The sequence below is a fragment of the Hemicordylus capensis genome, chromosome 2, assembly GCF_027244095.1.
Source record: "Hemicordylus capensis ecotype Gifberg chromosome 2, rHemCap1.1.pri, whole genome shotgun sequence".
NCBI lineage: Eukaryota > Metazoa > Chordata > Lepidosauria > Squamata > Cordylidae > Hemicordylus > Hemicordylus capensis.
In genome coordinates, this window is record NC_069658.1 from 218,992,477 (window position 1) to 219,006,326 (window position 13,850).

At 49.0% G+C, this 13,850-nt stretch overlaps 1 protein-coding gene across 3 annotated transcripts in view; it reads left to right on the forward strand.

Moving 5' to 3' along the window:
• LOC128345187 (zinc finger RNA-binding protein-like) overlaps positions 1-13,850 on the forward strand; it is a 61,767-nt gene that overhangs the window by 10,606 nt on the left and 37,311 nt on the right. For 2 of the 3 annotated variants that reach the window (XM_053296759.1, XM_053296757.1), the window contains 3 exons: positions 4,588-4,822; positions 9,025-9,142; positions 13,548-13,781. In XM_053296759.1, the coding sequence (XP_053152734.1) occupies positions 4,588-4,822; positions 9,025-9,142; positions 13,548-13,781 (587 nt within the window). The remainder of the gene's footprint in view (positions 1-4,587; positions 4,823-9,024; positions 9,143-13,547; positions 13,782-13,850) is intronic. The other variant, XM_053296758.1, reaches the window with a different exon arrangement.

Genomic DNA, 13,850 nt, shown 5'->3' on the forward strand with positions numbered 1-13,850 from the left:
GACCATGCTGTGGCTCAGCCCAGCGTCTCCGCTCCCTCCCGAATCATCAAAGCAACAGCCTCAACCAGCGCGGACGCACAGGCAGACACTGCCACGGCTCAGCCTGGCACCTCCGACCCCGCCCGAATCATCAAAGCAACAGCCTTAGCTTTGCAATTGTCCGGGGTGCAGCAGTCTGAACTGCCAAACAAAGCCCTGATAAAAAAGAAAAAGAAGGGAGGAAACGCCTAAGCGAGCGCCTCTTAATCCAAGCAGTTTGCCGCAAATCAAAAGTGAACGTGGCTAAAAACGGTGCCAAACACAGAGTGGAGCCCAACAAAAGCATTCCACTGCAGGGAGGTGATTGGAGCCCGGTGGGCAATGTACCGACGCCTGTCCCACAGCCCCTTGTGAACCTAGAGCGTGTGGGGGAAATGGCTAGCCAGAGTTGTCCCCTCACGCTGCCTGCATCTTCACCCACTCCTCAGGAGCAGCAATCCTCCACAGTGAGTAAAGATCCCTTCTCCCCCAGGGCTACCCAGTGGTTAAGGGACTTCTTCAGGAGGGAGTTCTCCATTGAGCCACCTGCGGCTGGACATGGAATGTAGATTACAAATCTAAAGCGGCCCTGACAGCAGCCCCCTTCGCAGGGGCGGACCTATTCGGCCCGGTACTTGATCCAGTCCTAGTCGAAACACGTGATAAAAAGAAGGCGATGCCTTCATCGCATAAAGACTTCCGCAGGTCCTTTCGGGGCTCACACTCCTCCTTTCGTCCATACAGGAGATCCTACAGTCAACCATTCTCACACAGAGAACACAGACCTCAGCCGACCAGAGATTCCTACAGAACACAGTGGCGCCCCCGATTCGGGCAATTCCAGAGGCTCATTCAACAAGTTCTCTCCCCCCCACCCCGTCCAATCCACACAGGAGACAATGACGCCATTCCCGTAGGAGGCAGGCTCGCGGACTTCTCTAACACTTGGATGTCCACCACCTCCGACGCTCGGTTCTTACAAGTAGTCTCAGAAGGCTACTCCATAGACATTTCTTCTACCCTCCCACACCGATCCATCCCCACACCAAGGTCTTCAAACCCTCGCAAACACCACCTGATGTGCCAGGCAATGAAACATCTACTTCAGATAAGAGCCATCGAGCCAGTCCAGCCAGAACACAGGCACACGGGCATCTATTCCATCCTGTTCCTTGTTTCAAAAAAGGATGGATTCTGGTGGGCGGTTCTCGATCTAAAGTCCCTAAACAGATTCGTGCGAAAAAGAAAATTTCGGATGGAGTCCCTGCATACGATAAAGGAAGCCATTCAGCCAGGCGATTTCCTAGCCTTCATCGACCTATCAGAGGCCTACCTTTATATCCCTATCAATCCCAAATCTCGGAAGTTCCTCCGTTTTGCCTACGACGGCGAACAGGTCCATCCGTATTTGGACGACATCCTTCTTCGAGCGCATTCGAGGTCACAAGCCCTCAAAGGAACCACGCTTCTAGCCCTCCAGGACCATGGCTTCATGGTCAACCGGGACAAGAGCCACCTCACCCCCTCACAACAACTAGTGCACCTGGGAGCCCTATTCAACACGGCACGGGGAACCATCTCTCTCCCCCCAGAACGTCGGGACAAGATCACCAATCAACTCTGTCCGCTTCTACACAAACTTGCAGAGGACCTCATGCTGCTAGCACAAGCCCTAGGCTCCATGATAGCCTGCCTGGAATGCTCCCAATGGGCGAGGTGGTACTCACGCCCTCTCCAGTGGCTCCTGCTCCCGTGGCAAGACGACATCAGTCAGTTCACCACACTCAGATTCTGTTATCCCACTCCGTCCGTCAATCCCTAGAATGGTGGCTATCCCCGAATCTCCTTCAGGGCTGTCAGTTGGCGGAACCACGGCGAGTCATAGTAACAACGGATGCCAGGCTGGCAGGTTGGGGGGGCCACTGTAAAGGCCAACTAACTCAGGGTTCTTGGTCCACATGGGAAACCAGACGACCGATCAATTGGCTCGAACTAAGAGCGGCCCGGCTGGTACTCCAAAACTTCCGACACCTGGTCCAGGACCAACACGTTCTCCGAACCGACAGTGTGACGGTAAAGGTACACATAAATTGACAAGGGGGCACGAGGTCCAGACAACTGATGAGGGAAACGGACCGTCTATTTCTTTGGGCGGAAAACAATCTGCAGTCCATCTCCTCGGAACATCTAAAGGGCGAAGAGAACCGTTTAGCAGACTGGCTCAGATGCACCTCTCTGGACCCAGGCGAGTGGGCGTTGCACCCAGCAGTATTCCAATGAATCACTCAGGTGTTGGGGAGCCCATAAGTGGACCTGTTTGCATCCCCAACCAACCATCGGCTGCAACACTTCTTCTCCAGGTACCACTCACCTCTAGCGGAAAGAATCGACGCACTCCACGCCCCATGGCCAAAGGTTCTGCTCTATGCCTTCCCTCCCACGTCAATAATAATGAAAGTCATCAGGAAATTGAGACTCGAAAAAGCGGAACTCATTCTGGTAGTTCCTCACTGGCCCCGCAGACCGTGGTTCCCAGATCTAGTCGATCTGGCAGTCCAACCTCCATGGTTCCTACCATCTCGGAAAGATCTACTCAGTCAAGGGCCGACCCTCCATCCCGATCCCCAGTGGCTACAAGCTGTCCACCTGGAGGTTGAACACTCACGCCTAAAGGCCAAAGGTTACTCCCGCCAAGTTCAGAATACAATCCTAGTCTCTAGACGACAGTCTACCATTCGAATCTACCAGGCTACCTGGTCAGCCTTCCGCAAATGGTCCTTAGCACGCCAACAGGACCCAATATCAGCAGGGGTTCCAGAGGTCCTAGCTTTCCCTCAATCCGGCTTGGACTTAAAACTACGCCCAAACACTCTCCGTCGGCAGGCCTCTGCGCTCGCATCCGTGCTCCATATCTCTACCCTCGGCACCACTCAAGCCTCTCTTCACCCTCATATCTCAAAGTTTCTGAAGGGAGCAGCTAATCTAGCCCCTCCCCCTGTCCTACGGTTTCCCTCCTGGAACCTCAATAAAGTACTGAATGCGCTTACCAAGTCACCTTTCGAACCACTGACATCTATTTCGCTCAAAATATTGACATTCAAAGTCTTATTCCTTGTGGCAATTACGTCAGCCCGAAGGGTTTCTGAGTTAAGCGCACTCTCTGCGGCCGAGGAGTTCTGCACTTTCCAATCTGACGCCGTGCTTCTCCATTTAGACCCTACCTTCTTACCCATAGTTAATTCTGTTTTTCACAGATCCCAAGTTATAGTACTCCCAACCTTCTGCCCATCCCCATCCCACCCTAAGGAAAAACATTGACACCACTTGGATGTCCGCAGGGCTCTGCGCACGTACATCCGTAGAACTAGACCCATTAGACGTTCTGATGCTCTCTTTGTATCCTTCCACCCACCTACCTTGGGAAAGAAGGTATCCAAAGCCACGCTTGCCAAATGGATCAAATCCTGCATCCTCTTGGCCTACTCTGCTCTCAACATTCCACCACCAGGTGGCATCACGGCACATTCCACTAGGAGTGCCGCCGCGTCTGCAGCATTCGCAGCCTACGTTCCCCTCCAGGAAATCTGCAGAGTGGCAACTTGGACGTCTCTCACCCCATTTATCAAACACTATAAAATATTGGGATTCTCTGACGCACGGGCGGCATTTGGCCGCACAGTTCTCCAACAAGTATTATAGATACAGCTTCCCCTCCCTGGGACATCTCTTCTGCAGCTTGGGCAAGTCCCATTATGAGGATCTCCTACTCAAGGGAAAAAGGAACATTGGTCTTACCGTGAAGGGTTCTTTTCCCCTGAAGTAGGAGATCCTCAGGCCCTCCCTAGCTGTATTTCCTATGATCCAAACTTGAGGATTGGGGATTTAACCGGATGACTTCGCGTCCGGCGGGGACCAGAGGTGACCCCCAGGGTCCATTAGTATATAGTAGGTTCCTATGTTACTCTTGTCTTTCATTTTTCTCTGTTTTCTCCAAGCTCTCTCCACGAATCACTACTTATCTCGCTCGTCAGCCCTGGAACTGGGCTAGGAGGCAGTAACGCCCACAAAGCAATCACGTGGTCCAGTCCTGTCTCGGGCATGCGCAGTATAATACCCATTATGAGGATCTCCTACTTCAGGGAAAAAGAACCCTTCACGGTAAGACCAATGTTCCTTTCTCTAAGGTGTTGGCTGTCTCTCCTTCCAGCTTTGTATTGTCTCCACATGTGATAAACATCCCCTCTCTTCCCTCCTATGAGTCCATTTAGGAAAATCTTGAACAGGCCCAAGCCCTGTGGCACCCCACTGGTTCCCTCTCTCCAGGATGACTCGGAGCCATTAAGGAGTACTTGCTTGGGAAGTATTGATGAATACTCGGGAAGTATTGATGACACCGCTTGTGCCCCCAGCTCCCTCGCTTTCCTTCCTGTTATTGCTCTGCCCTGTTTTGGGGTGGCTGTTTTTGCTTTACAATACAGTGGTTGTACCCAGAGCGTAGTCCTGACCTACAAGCAACTAGTTTTTTCCCTTTTTCTTTCCACCGTCCTCACTTGTGGTCTTCCCTTGCAGTGCCCAGCCTGCTCCGGCTTACTCTCACCCCGCTACGGCAGCAAGCTACACCGTCCAGCCGACGCCGGGAGTGGACCATACCATGGCACCTGCCTATGCTCCGGCGGTGCAGGCTGCCAGGCCCGTGGCACCTGCAGCATACGGAGGCTACCAGGCCCATTCGGCGCCGGACTACGGTTATGGGACACGGCAGCTGGAGCCGGCCCCCCAGCCTGCAACAGCACAGAGCTACCAGGTAGCGAACCTGTTTGGTTACCTGCTAAAGACTTGAGAAGGATTTCCTGTTCTGAGATGCCAGAGTAATCTTTTTATTTCAGGGAGAATGTAGTACTGGTTGACTAAATATAACTTAGTGCAGCCAACTTTTTTTTTTAAAGCAAGTGTGTCTTCTTTGTTGCAGACCTTCAACTCAGGTATCCATGGAGACGTGTGTGTGTGTGCTGCATGAGCATGCGCACACACACAAATTTAAATGTGACAGTTATGAGGCAGCTACTCTAGTCACTGACTGGCTTATACTCAGAGTAAGCTACTCATGATCACTCACACTGAAATTAATGGGAGAAATAAATTTGTCCCATTAATTGTAGTCATTGCTTATGAGTAACCTAGTGTGACAGTGAGCCAGCCAGTGATTGGAGTAGCCAGTCTCATTACTAATATTGTGTGTTACAGTTAGGGAGAGAGGCTACTCCAGTTGCTGCTTATGAGTAAATTAATGTGGGTGTAAGGCAGTCTCATTGAAATTCATGTGACCAGTTTACTTGTCCTGTTAAGTTCAATGAGAGTAAAGTAAAGTTGTGCCATCGAATCGATGGCTCCCTAGACAAGTTACTTCTCTGCTGTGCCATGAGAGTACTCAGCTGAGGGAGGGGTCTGCTGAGTTTCAGCATGTAGCCTGCCAATCAGGAGCAGAAGAGGAGTGGTTTTCACCCTCCTCTGTCCTCCCTCCCCTTCTGCAGTGGACATATTGCTGAGGATGCTTTGGCTTCAAGCCGGCAATCCTCAGATGAGGACCAAATAGCATGGCTGTAGCATAGGGAGGCAGGACAGTGCTGAGAAACCCGGGGGTTCTAGTACCTCTTGTTGGGAACCCCTGACTAAGTGTACAGCTTCAAATTTATTTGCAGGTGGCCCTCGTTGTTCATGGGGCTTCCGTTTCTGCCAGTGCCTGCCTTAACCCTCTGGGGTTCCGAAGCACACTGAAATGTGTTGAAAATCACACGAAAATGCGGGGGGGGGGGGAATAAACACAGTAGCTTGCTCTTCAGATTCCCAGCAATGCCCCCAAAACTTGCAAATCCTTCGATTTTTGTTCCTTTTGAGGGCTTTTTGCTTCTTCCCAGCAAAGAGCCACAAAATGGCTCAGCACTCCAATATGGTGGCAGGAAACGACATCAAAAGTCATTTTTGACCACTCAGGAATCGCATATATATGAAAATAACCCTATTTCTGCCCCACGAATAAAGAAACTGGATTCCTATGACCTGAATGCAAATACACGAAACTGGGTGCCAGGATTGTGGGTAACAAGGGCCACCTGTATTCGAATTTATATCATGCTCTTCCTCTGAGGAGCTCAGAGCAGTGTACATGATTTATGTTTATCCTTACAGTAACCCTGTGAGGTAGGTTAGGCTGAGAAAGAAGTGCCTTGTCCAGAGACACCCAGTGAGTGTCATGGCTGAACAGGAATTTGAACTTGAGTCTCCTTGGTCCTGGTCCAACTTGGTCCTAGTCCAACAGCCACCGCACCAAAAGACTTTCATATTTGTTGCCTCAGGCCAGATCCACACGTGGTGGAATGAAAAGTGCCACTTTAGGCTGTCAGGGCAGGGGGATGCCACTTACGACTGCCCCCGTTTTTATAAAAAATTCGCTACAGATAGAGTTCTAGCGCAGAAAGATTTTGTTCCATTCCTTTGCCTATTGTGCTGGTGTTCTTGTGAAGAGTTCTTAGCAAGCATTCAGGTGTGTGGAAGGGGGATTGGTGTCTTCACCATCAGCTAGCTCCTGAGTCCACCTGCAGCCCCTTCTGCCTCCTTCTCCCCTGGAGGGAGGACCCGGGACTGTGTTAATACTTGCCAGGGCCTGAAAGAGACATGTTTTGTGTCACTCTTCCTACCTCCCCCAACATATCCTTAATTACGGTAGCAATTTTGTTTAGCTCAGGACTGTATAACCTCGGCTCTTCAGCTGTTGTTGGACTACGACTCCCATCATTCCTTGCCACAGTGGCCAGTGTGGATGATGGGAGTTGTAGTCCAAAATCAGCTGGAGGACCAAAGTTGTGTAGGCCTAGCTTAGATGCTAGCTGGGAGAATTGTAGGAACTGATCCTGGCTGAAAAAGTAGAGTGTACATGTGATTTCACCCCATCAGCCTGCAGCTATTCTCCATTCTCCATTCTGCTGCATGTTTAAGCCTGGTCTTAGTAGTGATGCTCAGTAATGTCTTTGTTGTCACTCTGGATCATGGGGATCCCAAGGATGCAGCCTTGCCTTCATCCTTGAGTCCTGCTAGAGGCCCCTCAGTGCTGCTGGCACCAGAGCTTAAAAGACTGAGCAAACTCGCTTTGAAAAACTAAACTTTCCCAAGGCAAGGGAAGGGGCCAGTACAATCTGCCTGGGCAGCTGCCATGATAACTAGCAGTCTTCTCCAAGAAGCTTCTGGAGCAACATTATGTATTCATTTTTATTTAAAATATTTATATTCTGCTCCTCCTGCACAATACTGCTTGGGGCTGCTCCTGTGTGGCTGGACCCAGTTCTTGTTGATTTCTGTTTGAAGCTAGTCAGAGTGCTGTTCCCCTTCCCCTCTGAGATCTTGAGGCTCCTAGACCCCTGCCCCAACAGAGATCTCAACTCGGCCCATGTGTGTTAGCAAACAGCACCCCTATGCAGCAGCATCCATTCTGTCATGGCACGTGGAGAACTTTTTGTTTCCATAAAGTCGAAAAGTATAATCAAGTATGGCTTTTCAGTCATATAGATTGAGGGGGGGGGGGGGGAGAGGCGAATTAAGGACCGATTTTTAGGTGCCAGATACTTTCACAACTTTTTTCCAATACTTTTATTTCCTAGGAAAATAAAATGCAATGAGTTCCACCTAGTCAGCACTGCTAAAATCAAGGAGACAGATTGTGCCTAACTGAAGTCCCATGAATTTCTCTAACTGAAGTCCTCTTAGTCATGACTGAGTTGGTCTGGATGCTACCCAGTGAAACTAGTGAAAAAGCAGCACGGCATTTTCTGTCTTGCATATGAAAACGTCGCGATGTTCAGGAGGGAGGGGAGCTCCCCTGCTAACTGAGCAAAGAGGCGCCTTCTTAAGGTGGTGGTTCTCTTTACTTACCAATGGGAGAGCAGCTGGCCCTATCCATTCCAAGCACAGCACCTCCCCAGTGGCTGTTGCTGGTGTTGATCTTATGTTTCTTTTTTTAGATTGCGAGCCCTTTGAGAGGACAGGGATCCATTTTTGTTTATATCTGTGTAAACCACTGTGGGAACGTCTGTTGAAAAACAGTATATAAATATTCGTCGTATTTGTAGGCAGTCATTTGGTGCATTTGGAGAACAATTACTTGCAAGCCAGCCAGAAATATTGTAAAACTCTTTGCATGTTGAAAAATACATAGACATGCACAATGCTGGAGTAATCCAGTATTTATTATTTATTTGATTTGATTTATATACTGCCCTTCCAAAATGGCTCAGGGTGGTTTACAATTAAAACAAACCACTAAAACAATAAAATGGGTGGATGGATTCCATTTGGGGCATGCTTGGAGACAGTGAGCACTTCGGTACATTGACTTCCTGGTAAAAGGTCCCATTGGCAGACCCTCCTAGCTTGGAGGCAGTCTCTTGGTGGTGGTCTTTCAGGTGCCTGCTGCCCCCTCCTGCTGCCCCCCCCCCCAATGAGTGCATAGACTTCCCAGGCTGGGGTGGCTGTCATTTGCAGCTGGAAAGAGGTTGTCGCATTTTTCCATGATCACATCTGAGGAAAAAAGCTGCTCAGGACCAGTATTCTCTGTAACAGGAATTCCCAGATGTTCTTGACTACAGCTCCCATCATCCCCAACGACAAGCCATTGCAGCTGAGGATGCTGGAAGTTGTAGTCAAACAACACCTGGGAATCCCTGTTACAGGGAACACTGCTCAGGACTGAGTTAAGTCTGTGGTGGATATCTGCCTGTGTCTGTCTTGTGCAGCCAGAAGAGAACATAGGCTGAGAGCGTATCCTGACTCATCAGCAGGCAGTTGTAGAATGTGCTCTCTTATGAATTGTGGTCATACAGGGAACACCTTAAGCCGAGTCCTCTTGCCTTCACTTAGCCATAGATGAGAGTCTCTTCTGCAAAACCCAGCCTGAAAGCAATGGATTCTTTGTGAGCAAACTGAATCTTACCAACTGTATTCTGTGTTCTGTTGCAGCAGGATGGTTACAGTTATGGCCGATCTCCATCTGCAAGTGGCTACGAGACCAAACCCTATTACCAGGCAGTAGTCACACAATCCCAGCACGTGACCACAGACTCGTATTACCACTCAAGTGAGTTATCTGGGCATTCATATGGTGTTCATAGGGTGGCAATAATTATGGCGCAGGCCCATTCAGAATGCTAGAGGCTTGTGGACACACTTGGTATGCGGAATCTCCAGCAACCGGGAGGTGCTTTGAATGGCATTGGGAAACCAAGGTGGTGTAGCAATTGGAGGGCCCAGATCTCAGCAGAGGGCCTATAAGTTAAAAGAACAACTAGCCAGGAATGCCTGGAGTTGCTTGGCCCTCATGTGACGCTGATTGTTTGTTTGTCATTTCAAACTGTTTGAAATGGTTTGTTTACTGGCTTTCGGCTGGGCTATGAGGTGGAGACTGCCTTGGTCGGCCTGATGGATGATCTCTAATTGGGAATTGACAGAGGGAGGGTGACCCTGTTGATCCTTTTGAATCTCTCGGCGGCTTACGATACTATTGACCATAGTATCCTTCTGGAACGTCTGAGGGGATAGGGGGTGGCAGGCACTGCTTTGCAGTGGTTCTGCTCCTACCTCACAGGCAGATTCCAGATGGTGTTCCTTGGAGATTGTTGTTCTTCTAAATCGGAACTTTCCTATGATGTCCCTCAGGGCTCCATATTGTCTCTGATGTTGTTTAACATCTACATGAAACCGCTGGGAGAGATCATCAGGAAATTTGGTGCAGGGTGTTATCAGTCTTCTAATGACACCCAAATCTACTTCTCCATGTGAGTCTCATCAGGAGAAGGTATAACCTCCCTAAATGCCTGCCTAGAGGCAGTAATGGGCTGGATAAGGGATAACAAACTGAGGCTGAACCTAGATAAGATGGAGGTACTTACTGTGCGGGGTCGGAACTCGGGAGACGATATTGATCTGCCAGTTCTGGATGGGGTCACGCTCCCCCCAGAAGGAACAGGTATGCAGTCTGGGGGTGCTTCTGGATCCAAAACTCTCCCTGGTCTCCCAGGTTGATGAGGTGGCCAGAGTAGCTTTTTATCAGCTTTGGCTGATACACCAGCTGTGTCTTGTTTCTTGAGATGAATCACCTCAAAACAGTGGTACATCTGCTGGTAACCTCTAGGCTGGATTACTGTAATGTGCTCTGTGTGGAGCTCCCTTTGTACATAGTCTGGAAACTGAAGTTGCTCCAGAATGTGGAGGCCAGACTGGTCTTTGGGTCATCTAGGAGAGACCATATTACTCCTGTGTTTAAAGAATTACACTGGCTGCTGATAGGTTTCCAGGCAAAATACAAGGTGCTGATTATTACCTATAAAGCCCTAAGCAGCTTAGGTCCTGGGTATTTAACAGAACGTCTTCTTCACCATGAGCCACACCACCTATTAAGATCAACTGGAGAGGTTCGCCTGCAGTTGCTGCCAACTCGCTTGGCCGCTAATCGGGAACAGGCCTTCTCGGTTGCTGCCCCTGGATTTTGGAATGTGCTCCCTGTTGAAATAAGAGCCCCCCCATCTCTGGCAACTTTTTAAAAGGTGCTGAAGACATAGTTAGGCTTAGAAGACACACCTAGGCTTCTAATTAAATCATGGTTTAAATTTTTAATGCTATTTTTAAATGATTTTAATTGTTTAATTGATTTAGTTTTGATTGTAATTGTTTTTATTTGTTGTAAACCGCCCTGAGCCATTTTGAAGGGGCGGTATATAAATCAAATAAATAAATATATTTATACCACCTGCTATGTACATCTCTAGGCGGTGCACAAGATTTAAACTATTTTTAAAAATCAACACTGATTAAAATAAGACACAATCAAAACAATAGTATAAAACAGTTATTAAAACAAATGATTAAAATTAATGAGAACAGGAGAGTCTTGAGGGTCTTCTTGAAAAGAAACAGAGAAGGAGATGCTCTTATTTCTGCAGAGGGCATATTCCAAAGCCCTGGGGCATCCACAGAGAAAGTCTGGTCCTTTCTCAACTGTAATCAGACCTGTCCAGAAGATTGTAACAGGTGGCAGGGTTCATGACAAAGGAGGTGCTCTCTTAAATACCCTGCACCCAAGCCTTTATAGGTAATAACCAGCACTTTGTATTTCACCCGGAAACATATTGGCAGCCAGTGCAGTTGTTTCAAAATCGGTGTGTTATGGTCCCTTTGTGTTGTCCCAGAAACCAATCTGACTGCCGCATTCTGTACCAATTGTAGTTTCCAGACTATGTACAAAGGCAGCCTCAGATAGAGTGCATTACAGCAGTCATGTTGGGAGGTTACCAGCATATGTACCACTGTTTTAAGGTAATTTACCTATAGAAATAGGTAAAATGCGTAGCTGACGTAACAGTCAAAGCTGATAAAAAGCGCTCCTGGCCACTGCCTCAACCTGAGAAACCAGAGAGAGCTTTGGGTCCAGAAGCACTCCCAAGTTACGTACTTGAGCTCTCAAGGGCACTGTAACTCCATCCAGAACAGGCGGATCTAAACCACCTCTCAAGTACCGCCCCACCGCATTCAGATCTAAACCATCTCTCAGGTCCCGCCCCACCACAGTCAGATCTAAACCATCTCTCGCGTCCTGACCCTCTATATTCAGTACCTCTATTTTATTTGAATTCAACTTCAGTTTCTTATCCCTCATCCAGCCCATTACCGCCTCCGGGCAGGTATTTAGGGAAGATAAACCATATCCTGATGAGGTCAACATGGAGAAATATATCTTTGTACAATTATTTATTGTGCAAAGAACCATCCAAAGTTCAAACACTGTGCTACAGGCCTTGTCATCAGTTCTTTGGATCTAGGAGTCAGCCCCCAAATATAAGAATCAGATAGTGAAAACTTGACAGAATTATCAGACTTAGTGATGGATGTTGTGGAGTGGGAGGATAAATGGGTTTCTCTTTATCCCCTTTATAAATAATATACTTAGCATGGAAACAGGGCTGCCTGGGGCAGTTAAAGATTTTATTAAATAACTCTGCCCCTGAATATCCCAGTCTAGGCACCACAGTTAAATTTCTAGACACCATGGCTTCTTGGCGCCTGGGATTTGTGAAGCACTGCTATGATAAAATGAACTTTAAAGGGTATAAATCTTTGATGCCCCCATCCCCACATGCCAGCTCCTTTCCCATTTAATTCCTGTGAGCTGTTCCCATAGGAGTGTTCAGTACCAGATCTCTTGGTATATTCCTGACTCCTCCAGAAGCTTTCTGGGAAGATGAGAGCCTACTGTGAGTGTCCTGGTGCAAATCTCATCCTTAAGCAGCCTAAATCTTTTCACGGAAAGTCAGAAGTGCAGAGGCGCTCGTTTGGGTGAAGGAGCCAACCAGACTTTGGGTGGAGATGCAGAGATATGCAGAGGCGGGCAGGAGTCTCAAGTGCCAACTGAGTGCAGTTGGCCTTGGAGAAGCAGGCTGGGGAGGAAGTGGTTAATCTTTCTCCCACTGCAGCTCCCCACTAAGCCTGGAAATTGACTAGAGGCAAGATGGCTGAGAGGGAGGGAGGTGCTAGGGAAGGGCTGAGCATTCCCTCCTCTCTGCCACAGCTACGCTGCGAAGTGTCTGTCTCTTCCCTCCCAGGGACCTCAGCCCCCAAGTGTCTACTTGGACCCTCAGGTGGCTGTCACATTGATTTGATCGATTGCACTGTTCCCTCTAACAGGGATTCCCAGATGTTGGTCACTACAACTCGCAGCATCCCCAGCTGCAATGGCCTTTGGCTGGGGATTATGGGAGTTGTAGTCAACAACATCTGGGAATCCTTGTTAGAGGGAACACTGATTGATTGTATCGTGCCCCTCCAGTGTGATACTGCTTGAGGCGGCTCACAAAGAAGACGATAAAACAGATCAAAGGGTACACAGCGAGTAAAATTCAATTAAAATCTAGACCCAGCTGAAACCAGATTAAAAATCTGCTGGAGACAGATGGAGAATAAAAACTAAAAAAGCCTTTCTTAAAAAATATGGGGTTTTAAAGTATTAATTAAAAACCCTGAGGGAGAGAGCTTGGCAAAACCCGTCTGGGAGGGCACTCGAAAGCTGAGGGTCCACAACCGGAAGAGGCCCATCTCTAGTTCCTACCAACTGGATCGCTGTCAATGGTGGGGCCATGACTGTGGGACCTGAGGTGTAGAATTGAGGGTCCTGGCAGATTCATATGGGCAAATGCCCGCCCATCCCATCCCCAGTCTGTGTAGGACATTAAAGATCTGACACAGCCTGGAAGCAAACTGGCAGCCAGTAAAGCGACTAGCTGCCATACCCGTCAGCATCCTTGCGGCAGCGTGCCAGACCGGCTGACATCTCACCGTACGTTTAGCTTGTGCTCCCAAAGGAGTCCAGCTCTGTCCTTGGCAGCCCCTTGAAGAAGTCCTGACCTTAGACGAAAGCGCGCCTGCTGCTTCTCGCTGCAAAGCGGCTCTCTGCTGTTCCCTGGCATGCGGTGACTCCTGTCTGTCCTTGGTAGACTCCCAGGGCAGCTACAGCCAGCCTGCTGCGGTGTACGGTCCAAGCCAGCCCCAGAGGCAAGTGACTCCCATCAAGCCGGTCCAGACTGTGAATGCTGCTGCTTCCAGCTACAGCGCCTATCCGACAGCGACGACAGGCCAGCAGAACATTTCTGCCCCCTCCATCCAGTCGTACACCCCTTCCTCTTCGTACGCCTCTTCCTCCTACAACTCCTCTCCTGCTTCCTACTCGGGTAAGAGCCTTGTGGAGGCAGCACCTCTTTCCTCTCCTCCTGGGTTTGGGAAGGCCAACTGCCTCACCA